We start from the raw sequence: 14,413 nt of genomic DNA on the forward strand, positions 1-14,413 counted from the left end.
ACATGTTCTAATTTCCTTCATTTTAGATACCTTTATCAGATGTCTTAAATTATAAAATATTTGTTCACTGCAATACATCCAAAGAGTACATAAAATAAAAATGCACATGTTCCTCCCTAGCCTCTCCGATCCCTCTCTCCAGAGGCTGCTACTCTAGACCAATTGGCATCTGTGCTTCTCAACACTTTTCCATGTGCATATAATATCTTATTAAAATGGGAACACATTAACAATATATTTCTAAATCAGTCCTTATAGAACTCCATGCTTTGCAACACTTGGCATAGTATCCTACGGTAAGGACAGAACATGGTTTATTTAACCACACCCCTGTCGATGAATATCCTGTTGGTTCTAACAGGTTGCTGTTACCACCAAGGCTGGTGTGAACACCTCTATACATGGCATCCTGTGCTAATCTAGAGGGGCACAATCCTGTGAGTGGGGCTATAGGGACGCAAGAGAACAAACATATACAGGCATGTTTTAACAAGGTGGGTAAAACCTGTCCCCCAAAAGGTCCACACTGAGTCACCCTTCCACCAACTTTACTTTTAGAATTAAAAAAAGAAAATACGTTTAGTCAAAAACAAAAACAAAACCACCAGCATGCCCAGTCATGCAACAGAATGCACGGCAGGGATCAGAAGGGGAATCCCTGGCTGTTGCTCTCCCTGCGCCACTTGCCAAATTAGGCTCCACGCCAGGTGTCCTCATCAGACCACACTTGTGTCCACTTGGCCTGTCCTTAAGGCTGTTCCCCAGCCTCCTGGCAGGACTCACGGGCAGCACTGGGCTTCTAAGGGAGACATGCCCTGGCTGCGAGCCAATAGATGGCCGAGTGTGGGCTGAAATGCTGCCAGCCAGCCAGCGTACTGACGACTTCCAGATTGGTATCTTTAGTGCTACTTCCCCTGAGCTCCAGACCCACACAGCCACCTCCCTCAGACTCTCCCAACTCAGCACATCTGAGACAGAACACCTCCTCTTCCACCACCCTATCCATACCCCAAACCATCTCCTCCTCTGGTGGAGGACCCACCAATGATCTGTGCCAGCTCATCGATTACTGGGTATCAAGGGTCTCTTCACTCAGCGATGCCACTGCCTAGGGACATGGGACAACACGGATCCTCAAAAGCTGAGGGGAACACTTCAGGTGTGTATGGGGCCAGGCCCTCATAGCTCAGAGACTCCAGGTGCTTGTTCCCTTCATTCTGCAGTGCAAACTCTCCTGAGTTATTGCCTTCTCCCAATGCCCCTGAGCTCCTCTCCCTTGTTTGTGGCCAGTGGTCTGTCAGGACCGTGTTATCTCTTCCTTCAAAACACATCCGACTCAGAGGAATTTGGACTGAGCTAAGCTCGTCTTCCTGTCCAAACAATGGTCCTCTAACTTCAATAATTCAATACAGTCTCCTTTGACCAACAAAATGCAATATACAAAATATTTCCAGGCAAAACTATAAACAGACATTTCCCACACATTGACCTTGACCCTAACCCTAAGAATCTCTATACCTTCCCTTTTTTTTTTTAATCTTTTTACACATCCCTCCTGAACTGTGTGTCCAAGACACCCAAAGCTTTTTCACGAACCAGCCTGATGCACCTATCCATACTCAGCCATGCACATCCCTGACATGTGTCCTACTCTCTTCCCAGTTCCTAAAACTCCTCTGACACCCTATGAAGTTTCATGTTTCTGAGACTGCTAGCGCCATTATTCTTCCCACCTCCTTGGCCTTGCTGATTTTTTTAAATAACAGCTTTACTGAGATATAATTCATATGCTATACAATTTTCCCATTTAAGGTGTATAATTCAATCGGTCTTAGCATGTTCACAAAATTGTGTGATCATCACCACCATCAATTTTAGAACACTTCGTTCAAAGTAAACCCTGTACCCTTTTAGCCATCATTCCCCACGTGCTCCCGTCCCACTAAAATGTACCCTATGCCTACTGTATATTCGATGGTGTCTGTCCATTAGACAGGCACACTTGCCCCCAGGCAAAACCTGTGTGACATGTTTTCTTTACCCACTCAGAGGCCCAGTGTGGCAACTGTCTCCTAGGAGTGATGGGAGGGAATGACCATGGTGGGAACAGCTGGCTTCCCTAACTGTTCACCTGGCACCAGGCCCTGCACTTACACTTCACACATGTCTCAAAGAGATGCTATTAATATTTCCCACAGTACAGCTGAGGACAAATGACTTGCCCAAGGTCACAAAGCCAGTAAGCGGCTGAGCTGGGATTAGTTCCCTAGTGAGCTCTGCTCTGTCCATATGTTATCTCTGCCCATACAGTCCATGCACTGCTGTCACCTCCTAGTCCCACTCTCCTCTGTTCTCATTAAGGTCACCATGACCTCTAAAAAAAGGTCACCATGACCTCTGAATGGTAAAACCAAGTGGAAGGCTGTCTGACTTTACTTCAACCTCTTGGCCACATTTGGCATTCATCACTGTTTCTTTTTCAGGTTCTCTGCTGGGGCTACCCACCTATTAGGAGATGGCTTTCACCTTTCTGGAAGGACCCCTTTCCTGGGGGAGGGTCTCATGTTGAGCCTCTCCTCTTCTGACTCTATGCTCTCTCTTGGAGACAGCAGCCACACTACTACCCTGATTCCCAAGGCTGTATCCCAAGTTCACACTCACTCCAGAACACCAAAAATAGCCTGCACATCATCACTCAAATGGCTCACAGACCCCTTAATCCCATCTTTTCAGTCTTTCTCCAAACTTCTTTTCTACATCCCACCATCATTTCACTCTGCCACCTACACAGCTGCCTATGCCAGAGATGAGGACATCAGCTTTGACTTTTCCTTCCTCCTCAGTTCCTTATCCAACCCCTCAAGTCCTATCAATTCCTCTTCCTAAAATTCCCCCACGATCATCCTTGCCCATGCCAAAGGCAAGCTGTCATCATCTCTGACCTGTATTGCTTACAAAACTCTGCAAATTGTTCTTCCCACCTCTGGTATGGCCCCCACCTCCAATCCACTTTTCACACTGCAGGTACATTCTAAAGGACAAGTCCAATAGTTTTACCTGCCCATCCCTCACTCAGGACAAAGCACTTCCTCTACAGCTTTTGCAATCCTTCAAGAGCTGATCTCTGTCTTACTCTGCAGCCACACTCCTAGCCACACCACGACTTGCCACTCCCAGAAGACACCACTTACATTAGCATTTGCAGTTTCACGTGACTAGAGATTGGCCAAGCCCCGCCTACAGTATTGCTTTCTTCTTCCCATAAGACACTGTCTCTTGTGAAAAGATGTTGAAATGCAGGAGATGTTGTAATGAAGACAAGGAACTCAGAACAAAGAGGGATAAAGTGTTCTAGAAGACAGCCAGCACATCATACATAGGGACTCTCAATTATGGTCCCTGAGTATCTAATTCACTAGCTTTCCTCCTCCTGAATATTAATTATAATTCTTTACAAGAAGGAGATGGCCTGACTGGCCTAGGTGCCTCCATTCCAAATTAGAAAACTGGCATCTGGCATCCATCAGCTGAATTGTGACTGCATTAGCTAGCCATATGCTTTTCTCTATTTTCCAAGTTCCTGAGTAAGAAGAGAGCTAATCCAAAGAAAAATCCTGCAAACAATGACCACCCCAGTAGCAATGAGAACTCCTTAGACTCATTCTGATCTAAATACCATTTTCCAATAAAAAGAACCAGGTATCTGGGGCACCTGGGTGGCTCAGTTGGTTGAGCGTCCAACTCTCGCTCAGGTCATGATCTCACGGTCTGTGAGTTCGAGCCCCACATCAGGCTCTGTGCTGACAGCTCAGAGCCTGGAGCCTGCTTCAGATTCTGTGTCTCCCTGTCTCTCTGCCCCTCCCCAGCTCGTGCTCTGTCTCTCTCTGTCAAAAATAAATAAACATTAAAAAAAAAAAAAAAAGAACCAGGTATCCTAAAAGAAATGATGACAGTAGGTCTGGGTCAGGAAATGTATGAGATAAAATTAGAACATACTGTGGGGTGCCTGGGTGGCTCAGTCGGTTAAGCATCCGACTCTTTATTTCAGCTCAGGTTATGATCTCACAATCGTGAGATTGAGACCCAGATTGGGCTTCATGCTGGATGTAGAGTCTGCTTAAGAGTCTCTCTTTCCCTCTGCCCCTTCCCCACGCACGTGTGCGCGCTCTCTCTCTCTCTCTCTCTCTCAAAAAAGAAAAAATTGAACATACTGTCATCTAGGAAGTAAGAAAAGCTCTCAAGGGCTACAGGGTTGTGTCAGAAAGACTTGACAGCCTGGGGCACCTGGGTGGCTCAGTTGGTTAGGCAACCAACTCTCGATTTTGGTTCCAGTCATGGTCTCACGGTTAGTGGGTTCAAGCCCCGAACTCTCAGTGTGGAGCCTGTTTGGGATTCTCTCTCTCTCTCTCTCTCTCCTTCTCACTCTCTGTCCCTCCCCTACTTGCACATGTGCACTCTCTCTCAAAATAAATAAACTTAAAAAAAAAAAAAAAAGACTCAACAGCCTATTGAATAAGCTCCCACTGGACAAGGGACAATTCAAGCATCAATACAAAGATTGAAAGACAACAAAAAATATCAAAATCCATGTGTGCATTATGATACTATACAAACAAAAAGACCAAACAAACCTCATTAGTCATCTTTGAAGGATTTTGGAGAACCAACTCATTATTTTGAAAATTGATAAATACAGGAAAGAACCAAGCATTTATCCTATCTTGCTTATACAAACTGTATTTCAGGGTTAAAATTAGTAGAAGTTTCCAATCATAGAAGTATTCAAGCTAGCAAATGCAGAAGGAAACATAGGATTAGAAAAATCACCATTTTGTAACACCTAATAAAATAATGGTTCTAGGCAATAAATGTCCATGATTCCTTATGTCACAAAAAGAGAAACAACTAGATATTATGTGTCTCCCAATGGAAGTACAAAATCACCTACTAAATATTCTTTTCAAAAAAACTGAACTACAATTTGATCAAGCCTCTAAATCTAACTACCATTTTACAGGAAAAACATGGACAGAGGAACATGTTCAATTATAAACACATCAAGGATGGAGTCAGCAAAACTGAGATGCAAGGGGAAATCCATAAATCAAATGACCCAGTTTCCTCAATAAGTAAAAGGAGGGGTGCCTGGGTGGCTCAGTCGTTTAAGTGTCTGACTTTGACTCAGGTCATGGTTTCATGGTTCGTGAGTTCAAGCCCCGGGTTGGGCTCTGTACTGACAGCTCAGAGCCTGGAGCCTGCTTTGGATTCTGTGTCTCCCCTTTTCTGTGCCCCTCCCCTGCTCACACTGTGTGTGTGTGTGTGTGTGTGTGTGTGTGTGTGTGTGTCAAAAATAAATAAACATTAAACAAAATTTTTTTTAGTAAGTAAAAGGAAAAATAAGAGACAGAGAATCTATATATTAAAAGACCTGAGGCTCCTGGGTGGCTCAATCAGTTAAGTGTCTGACTCTTGGTTTCAGCTCAGGTCATGATTTCACAGTTCATGAGTTCGAGTCCCACATTAGCCCTCCTTGGGATTCTCTCTCTCCCTCTCTCTCTCTCTCTCTGCCCCACCCCTGCTTGCTCTCTCTGTGTCTCTCAAAAAATAAATAAATAAACTTTAAAAAAAATTTTTTTTTAAATAAAAGACCTAAGGGGCGCCTGGGTGGCTCAGCTGGTTGAGCATCTGACTCCTGATTTTGGCTCAGGTCATGATCTCACGGTTCATGAGATCAAGCCCCATATCGGGCTCTGCACTGAGAGCACAGAGCCTACTTGGGATTCTCTTTCCATCTCTCTCTGCCCCTCCTGCACTCGCACACACTTTCTCTCTAAAAATAAATAAATAAACATTTAAAATAAATGAATGAATGAATGAATGAATGACCTGAGACCACATCAACCAGTTAAAATGTATGGATCATATTTGGATCCTGACTGAAAAAAATCATATGTTTTTTTCAAAGTTTATTTATTTATTTTGAGACAGAGAGAAAGTACGAGTAGGGGAGGGGCAGAGAGAGAGAAGAGAGCAAGAATCCCAAGCATGCTCCGCACCAGTGCAGAGCCCCACGCAGGGCTCGAACCCATGAACTGTGAGATCATGACCTGAGCCGAAGTTTGATGCTCAACAAACTGAGCCACCCAGATGCCCCTGAAACATATCATATTAAAAAAAACCACAAACATCTGGGGGGCACCTGGGTGGCTCAGTCAGTTAAGTGTCCAACTTCAGCTCAGGTCATGATCTCGGGGTTCTTGGGTTCAAGCTCCATGTTGGGCTCTGTGCTGACAGCGCTGAGCTGCTTGGAATTCTCTCTCCCTCTCTCTACTCCTTCCTGCCTCTCTCCCCCTTAAAAAAAATTTTAAAAAATCGGAGGTAACCAGAGAAATCCAAACACTAAATGGATATTGGATGATATTAACAAATTATTTTTTCTTTTACAGGAAGAATAATAGTATTGCAGGGTTTTTTAAAAAATTAGTCACGACCTTTTTCAGAGATATTGAAATATTTACAACTGAAATGATTTGTTGTCTTGGATTTACTGCAAAATAATTTCGGAGTTAGGGAGCAAGTAGAGCTATTATTGAAACAAGATTGATAACTGTCATGATGACAAAAATCGATCATTGTTGCAGTTGTATGATTATTACGTATGGGTTCATTCTACCATTCCTTCTAGTTTGTAGATGTTTGACAATATCCATAGTAAATAGTTTTAAAGAGAAAAGAGGAAGGGAGAAACTCCAGAGGCCAGAACTGGAGCCTCGCTCACACCTGAATTTCCCACATCCAGACAGACAAATTAACACCAATGCTCTTAGGCTGAACCCAGGGTCAAAGCTAAGAGTTCAGGTTCAGAACTATTATAATGCCTCAAATAGCTGCTTGGCTTGTTTATACGGCCCAGGGGCTGGCACACAGTAGGCCTTCAGGAAGTGTTTCTTGAATGAGCAAACAAACATTTGAACATTGAAGGAACACTATATATGCTCCTAACGTCCGAAATACATCATACAACCCAAAATTTGGCAGGCCTTTGTGGAAGGTGGTGCTCCATACCATCAGTATCTGCCCCCACAGTCGATGCTAAGGAGTCAGAGGCTTCCTCCCCTGGGCTAAGCCTGTTTTTCAAAACAAGGGTCTGGGTTCCCAAAAGATTTGTACCCTTGTCCCCCCACAATCTGCCACCCAGGGCTTCTTTTGGTCCCTCTGTCCGGCCCAACAATTTCTGCCTTGACATGCTGGTCTCTCTGCCTGAAATGCTCTTCCCCCCAGCTCTCTGCATGGCTGGCTCCTTCTCATTGTTCACATCTCAGCTCAAATATCCTTATCTCAGCAGGGCCTTAAGCCGCCACACTCTCTAAATAAAGTTCCCTTGTGATTCTCTATCACTTCTCCACTGTCACTTTCATGGGTATTACCTTCAATATGTAATTATATATTTACTTCACTTTAAAATATCATTAACAGGGGTACTTAGCTGGCTCAGTCAGAAGAGCATGTGACTCTTGATCTCAGGGTCATGAGTTCGAGCCTCATGCAGCATGTAGAGATTACTTAAATAAAACTTTTTAAAAAATAAAATAACAATAACAGCAGCTAACACACTGACTCAGCACTTACCATGTGCCAAGTTCATGCTAAGGGCTTTATATGAATTATCTTGTTTAACCTTCATAACCAGGCCATGAAGTAGGTGCCGTTATTAATACCATTTTACACATGATAAAACTCTGGGTAGAGATGTTACATGGCCACAGAGCCATGAAGTAGTAGAACTACATTTGTAACTTCTATGCAACACTGATCTCTTAATATCTTCCCCCTGCCCCCACTGACCTCCATCCCCAGACTATGAAGGTCAGGAGAATATCATGCCACAAAATATCTCAGCCCCTATCACAGTACCTGGCATAAAATATGTGCTTCGTAAGTATATGCTGAACAAATGAAAACATTCAAAGTAATACTGTATGATTTCTCTTTGTGTATCTCTGACCCACCTCCTCTTCCCCAAAATTCCCAGCACAAGACTTAGCTCCCAGAAGGTTCTATACATATCTAGAAACACTCAGAGTTAAAAAGTGCTTTTGAGACCAACCAACTCTGCTCCCTAAGTTTACCAAAAAGATAGGACCTCTCTGGGTTCTTTCCCCTACCTCTGAGTATAGACTATCAAGCAAGATGGACAATGGAGAACATATGAGCTTCAGAGGTCCTAAGAGACTGAGTTCTAGCAGAAGAGATCAGTAGCAGAGGCCCTGATGGAGTGGAATCCAGGGAGGAAGGCTAGGGTATGGTGGAGGGTATCCACTTACCCTCTGCCCAATGCCCTGTGCCTTCTGGGAACTGTCCAACACCTGATGCAGATTTCTTTGGAAACCTCATCACTTCAGGACACACCTACTGATCTCACTAAGGACCAAAAGCTTTGTTAGTCTCCCCTCCCCTCTCTTCTTTCCCCTGGAGATATGAAGGCAAAAACACCCAGCAACAAAGTACGCTGGTGTCAACTTCAGAAGAAGAGAAGAACTTTATGCAGAGGATAATGGGGTTTCTGGTCACTCCTGCTTCTGGTTATCCCCAGCACCTGAAAGTTTTGAGCATCTCCAACACACAGGATCCCAAGAATCCCAAATTCAATGTTGAGAAACTTCTAGGAAAAGAGCACAGACAACCACAGGAAATGTAACTGGGTGTAGAGGACAACATTCTAGGCTAGCATGACCACAAAGAGGCTCTAACATGGGGTGCTACTGGGGGTGGGCCTTGAAGAGTGGGAATCACTGGGTTTCATGGAGATGAGAAGGACACAGAGGGAATGGCAGGTGCAATGTAGTGGAAACAAGAGCTAGCATTTATCTAGCACATATTCTGTGCTTGTTGCTGGGCTTCATATTCACATGTAAAAGCTTGTTCACATGTAAAAGCTTATGAAATAGTTGATGATAATATACCAGATGAAGAATCTAAGGCCCAGAGGTGTTAAATAACTTGTCTAAGGTAATCCAGTAATTACCAGGGCTGGAATTCAAACTCAAATTTGTCCATCCCTGGGGTCCATCACACCATACGCACCAAGAGTCTCAGGGTGGAATGGCTTGTGTGAGGGAGAGGAGTATGTATGGAAGAGCAAGGGAATCCTTGAATGAGACCCTAAAGATCTAGATGGTATGCCACAAGGCAGGCCATGTGCTGAGCAGTGCTGCAGGAAGAATGCCCTAACACATTTATGGAGGATAATGGTGGAAGGGGCTGTTGGGAAGATGGGAACCCAATGCCCCCAGAAGCTCTACACAAAGAGGAAGGACAGGCAACAGCATGAGTGAGGAAAGCCTAGAAAAGAACAAGTTTGCCAAATGCCAGTTGGTAATCAATGGTGTTCACCTTCGGATTTAAGCAAAGAATGATCTCCTTCCAGTCCCAGCCAGTCCACAAAACTCACATTGAATGCCAACTGTATGTCAGGCCCTGCCCCTGGCAGCCTCCCTCATTTCTCCTCCTTTTCCCAGGGAGGAAAATCAGGTGGCTGGCAGGCCCCTACAACCCAGCACCCTGAAGTGCTCTCCTCTCTGTCCCACCACCACTCTCAAAAGGGAGAGGAACAGCTTTTCTTGTATATTTATGTTAAAATCACAAAGTCCACAATTATTGTATTTTAATTTCAATAAGTTTTAAAATTTAAAGATATTTATTTTCACTTTGCTGGTCTAGTTTGCAAGATAAACAATAGCTGATTTTTAAAAATTGAATTGTCTTTTAACCTCAATAAGTTTTTGATGAGAAAATTGTCTCCGGATGGTAAATCATCTTCCCCCTCCAGCTATCAACTATGGGGCCAGCAGTACCTCTGCTCAAGGCTATCTCTTGAGGATCAGGAATGAGAACTTACATCCCAGCCACAATGCCCTTCACTATCACCTGGGAAAGTGGGGACTCAGGGACACTTCTAAATCAGTGAATCTGATGCAGCTGTGCCTTGGGGAATCAAAACCAGTTGAGAGCGGAAGAAAGGGGAACTCATCTTCCCATCATTCTTGTGCTTTTTAAAATTTTTGTTCCAAGAGCAACCTTCTTGCTGAGGAGGTGGGATTTATTAGCCAAATACAAGTATAGGAACTTGGAGGGTCACCTCTTGCTCCCCGAATCACTGCCTTCAGAAGACTCTGCACAGCCAGTGGTTCGGGGATGGGAGGAAACTCTCACTAGGTTGGCTCAGCGATTCCCCAGAAAGGCTCACCCCGCCGACCAGGACTAAGACACAGTGATCCAATATGCCTCGATGTATGTCAGGCGGGAAGTAGAGGACTTTTCCGCTTAGGTTTCCTAAACGTTGCCACGGGGCAGTTCTCTGGCCACCTCAGAGTAAAGAGGTTTGGATGGACACCTCTCGCATCGACCAACCACTCTCGAGAGACCCTCTTTTCCAAACTACACGGCAGGCATAAGGGGGAAGAGGCTGCCCCAAACGGAGGCTAACCACTGTTTTTCCTTTTTAAAGACTTGGTTGCGTTTGGGCCCGCGCGGAGCCACAGGTCGAGGCAGATTCCCTTCTGGGGCCCCCGCCATCGGCCCTTGGATTCCCAGCGAGACCTCTTAGGCCCTTCGAGAACCCCCGCCTCCGGCTTCCCCGCCCAGATCTCGGAACCCTGAGGCCTGGGCTAGTCTCCTTGCCGGCCTTTCAAGGCCCAGCCGTCCGGCCCCGCGGCTCACCCTCGAGCGTCTCGCACTGCACCAGGTTGAGGTAGTCCGCCTGGCTGAGCACCCCGGCCTTCAAGCCGCGCACCAGTCCCTCCAAGTAGCCATTGTCCACGTTGAAGTAAAGCTCCGGGAAGAACGACATGGCTGCGGCGCGGGTGGCGAGACCGGAGAACCCCGATCGGCCGGCAGACAGCACGATTCCAAGATCAGCTGACGCAGCGCCAGCAGCGGACTGTCAAGCAGGTCAGGTGATGAGCGAACGTATCACGTGACCACAACGGGGCGGAGCCCTAGTGGCGCCCGACTTCCGGGTGGTTTCATACGAATGCATTGCGCAAGTATGGGCCCTCTGGCGCCTGCGCGGCTAGGGTTGGCTTGCCTCTCGCGTCGGGGCTTGACCTGCTTGGAGTGTCGGAGGCCGGCCGCGTGGTGGCGCACGTGGCCGCGAGGATTCGAGTGGGCCCTCTAGCTTTCTAGTGGGCCCTCTAGGGTCTGGTAGACCTGACACTAAGGGGCAGGAGGAGTTAAGATGGGAGTGAGCGGTAATTCTTATGCTTGGAAATATTCCAGACTGTTGAGTCAGTCTTATCCCGAAAGGAACTACGGTTGGCGGCGGGGGGAGAGGGCAGGCTTCGCTGCGGTCGCACGTCCAGTTAGCTGCAAGCCGACCCTAGAGCCTAATGCTTACTGGCCAGCCTGGAGTTACAGCCCCTATGTGCACCGCGCGCTGCACCCGCATTTATTGTACAAGATTATGGAAGGCTGGAGCCCGGCCCTTTTCTGGCTCCCCAGCTGTGCCTGGCACCATGAAAGCATGCATGTAAGTGATTCAGATGATGGTAACCTAGACCCTGCGGTAGGTGTGTGTGTGTGGTTTCTTGGCTTGGCGGCAACCCCACCCCTGCTGTGACTTCCATGACCTCCCTCCTCCGACGGCCACGTTCGAAATAACGCCACAGCCTTGGGGTTGGTCCCAACCTTTATTCGCTACCCCTGTTCAGCCTCGACCCCATGTCGGCCCGCTAGGTACGGCTGCAGGGGATCGTGGCAGTACCCAGCTTGCGGCAATAGCAGAAGGCGTTGAAGAAACGGCAGTAGCATGTGGCACATGGGTCGCAACACGATACCTGGTGTCCCAGACAGGACTCCTGCAGCCTTACACAGCGTCGCGGGGAGCGTGGCTCGCGGCCCTCCGGATCTAGTACCTACAGGAGTTGGGGAGCAGGAATGTAGGCATGGGCCTCCAAAGGCAGGTGCAGGGATCTCACCTACCTCAGTCCAGGCTGGATGGCAGTGGAGCATGGAGAGAATGGTCTGCAGTATCACCTCAGGTGAGGGTGTCATGAGGTGGAGAGTGGGGATGATTGTTTGCCTGATGTCCCCTCCCAAGGTCTATGGCCTCACCCCTTTCCCTGAGCAATTACCTCTGTCAAGGCCTCAGCCTCCTGTAGCAGAGCTTCTATGGACTGTTCTGCGCTTGTCCGTTTCAGTGGAGGCTGCCGGCCCAGGCCTGGAATAGATGATGTGAGGCCAGAGCCCTGCCCACCTCCCCGCACACCCCCCCCCCCCCACCATGCACAAAACACCCACCTCCCAGGTCTGGGATGGGAAAGGGGGAAGGAGGGCTCATACCAAGCAGGATAATTTGTGGCCAGAGATATCCAGGCTCCACCCAGCTCCACCCCTGCCCATACTGACCTGGCAGCTCTGGGAACAGGGCCTGGTCAGGCCTTCTGATGCCTTCCAGAGGGGCCAAGCCCCTCTGAGCTTCCTGCATAGGGGGAAGTGTCAGCAGCAGGGCCCAGCTCAGCAGCACTGCAGTCAGCATGACCTGACCATCAGGAAGACCCACCACTTAGTCCTTCCTCATCCTTGATGCACCCTCCAGGTGCCCTACCCCAGAGAGAGACCTCCCAAAGAGCAGGAGTCTCTGCCCAACCAGAGGACTTACCTCTGCTTGCTGGATCCTTGCCTGGAGAGTTTCTGGCCACCCTGAGCCCACAGCTTATATGTCAGGGTCTAATGAAGGCCCCACACGTGACTGCTGCCTGCAGCCAGGGCATGAAGGTGGGGGCATAGCTCAGGCCTCTCTCCCTACACCTGGGTTTTTGGGTGCTCTGTAAGAGGGGTGCCCAGCTCTAATTTTTGGTGAGGTCCCCACGTGCTAATCAAAGTTTGGGAACAAGAGAGGGTGCCCAGAACCCCCAAATTTCTGCAGGACAGGGACCTGGGTAGGGATGGGGAGGTTGGACAGGCTGGAGCCATTAGCAATAACAAGGCAGGCAGCCCTGAGAACTTAATTTAATTTGTGGCCCCGGAGATGCTCACTCAGACCCTGTGTGGCATGTTGTTTCCTTTGCTTCCAGGAATTTTGGTCAAGGGCATTGAAGAGGGTGATGGGCCAGTGGCCAGAGTGGGGTGCAGACCTAAACCCTGGGGGTTTTTTGGAGGGAAAAAGGAGGGGAGAAGTCCACTTAGCCAAAACCAGGCCCTCCTGCCTCCATTCCTGGTCCTCCCCCCCCCCACCCCCGTGTCCCTCCAAGCTTCTCCAAGACCCCCACCCTTGCTTCTTCTCCCAAACCCTTTTCCGCCTGGGGTTCCTGGAAGCCAAGGAGGCAGAACGGACTGTTCCCTGGGTGGGCGAGCAGCTTCAAAGTAAAAAGCTTTCAGGCCGCCTGTCTCATTAGTGCTAATGGCTGTTCCTTTCCGCCCTGCTTTGTCAGGCCTGTGCCCACGCCTGGTCTCATCAGCATGAGGCCAGGGTGAGGACTGCCCGTTTGTGAAGATGGTAGAACACAAAGGACCCCACCTGCCTCTGCTTTCCCTCTCCCCTCTGGAGGCCTCTAACATACACTTGCCCATCAGGGAAAGGGGTACAGGCTGAATCACCTTTAAGGCCTCACTGTACAAACAGCTGGTCTGGGCCAGTAGGAGGATGAAGAGGCTGTTGGGGTTTGCCATCTGGGTTCACGCAGGCTATTCTGCCCAGGATGAAGCCTGAGGAAGTCCTCCCAACAGCGGGTGTAAACCATATATTATCAGCTGACAGCCTTTGGCCTTCGGCACCAACAATCACTCTTGGGGTTTGGTTGCATGGGGAGGCACCCCTCTGCAGATGGTGGAGCTGTGGCAGCTCCTTTCACAGATGGGCACTGATGTCTATTCTGGGATCGGACTGGCACTGGGCTCACTTGTGGTTGACACAAGGTAACAGTCCTAGGAGCTCGGAGAGTCACATAATACTGCCCAGAGGGAGGAGGCTAGGAAGTGAGGGAAAGCCTCAATGAAGAGCTGGTCCCTGGATAATCCAGCAAAGGGCCAACCCTGTTTCTCCCCCTGACAATGCTACTGGCTATTTTGGTGACTCTGTCATAAAGTTGACCTGGTGTCGAGGCTTCCCTGGCAACGGACATTGACCTTTATTTCCCAGAGGCTACAGCTGGGCACAGTCGTCTACCCCAGGGCTTTCTCTTCTCAGAGTGGTATCAGGCACCAAGATCAGGCCCCCATCTTGGTGGGGCCACTTGGAGCTCAAGAAGGGCAACGCATGAAACATACCTGAAGCACATTCCCCAAACCTTGTCCCCTGGCCCCATCCTTGGAGATTGTGGCTGAAGAGCTGGTGGTGGGGAGCAGGGACTGCATGTGGATTTTGGAAAGGTGCCCTAGATGAGTTGAGGTAAGGGCTGTGAGCACTTGCCTGAGC

The 14,413-nt window shown here is 48.2% G+C and overlaps 2 protein-coding genes across 10 annotated transcripts in view; both read right to left on the minus strand.

Moving 5' to 3' along the window:
- ATP6V0D1 (ATPase H+ transporting V0 subunit d1) overlaps positions 1-10,941 on the minus strand; it is a 38,992-nt gene extending 28,051 nt beyond the window's left edge. The window contains exon 1 of the mRNA XM_042917678.1: positions 10,720-10,941. Coding sequence (XP_042773612.1) covers positions 10,720-10,849 — 130 coding nt within the window. The 5' untranslated portion in view covers positions 10,850-10,941. The remainder of the gene's footprint in view (positions 1-10,719) is intronic.
- A 657-nt stretch (positions 10,942-11,598) lies between these two features.
- Positions 11,599-14,017, minus strand: LOC122208110 (agouti related neuropeptide). 9 transcript variants are annotated; one of them, XM_042918771.1, is made up of 6 exons: positions 13,597-13,683; positions 13,036-13,140; positions 12,659-12,824; positions 12,406-12,538; positions 12,132-12,217; positions 11,599-11,912 (listed from the first exon to the last, which is right to left on the minus strand). In XM_042918771.1, the coding sequence occupies exons 4-6, from the start codon at positions 12,533-12,535 to the stop codon at positions 11,730-11,732; spliced, it is 399 nt and encodes a 132-aa protein (XP_042774705.1). In that variant the 5' UTR covers positions 12,536-12,538; positions 12,659-12,824; positions 13,036-13,140; positions 13,597-13,683; the 3' UTR covers positions 11,599-11,729. The 9 variants fall into 9 exon arrangements, with proteins under 9 accessions (XP_042774705.1, XP_042774707.1, XP_042774712.1 ...); XM_042918773.1 differs by lacking the exon at positions 13,036-13,140 and having other exon boundaries at positions 12,659-12,755; XM_042918778.1 differs by lacking the exon at positions 12,659-12,824.
- Positions 14,018-14,413: the final 396 nt, after the last annotated feature.

The sequence above is a fragment of the Panthera leo genome, chromosome E2 (genome assembly GCF_018350215.1).
Source record: "Panthera leo isolate Ple1 chromosome E2, P.leo_Ple1_pat1.1, whole genome shotgun sequence".
NCBI classification, from domain to species: Eukaryota; Metazoa; Chordata; class Mammalia; order Carnivora; family Felidae; genus Panthera; species Panthera leo.

What these genes read in the sequence shown, in the direction of transcription:
- LOC122208110 (XM_042918769.1), bottom strand. Translation starts at nt 13,668, where the DNA reads ATGGCAAACCCCAACAGCCTCTTCATCCTCCTACTGGCCCAGACCAGC. An exon ending in TGTACAGTGAGGCCTTAAAG is followed by an intron (nt 12,539 to 13,596) that starts GTGATTCAGCCT and finishes CCTGATGGTCAG; the next exon opens with GTCATGCTGACTGCAGTGCT. An exon ending in CCTGTTCCCAGAGCTGCCAG is followed by an intron (nt 12,218 to 12,405) that starts GTCAGTATGGGC and finishes CATCTATTCCAG; the next exon opens with GCCTGGGCCGGCAGCCTCCA.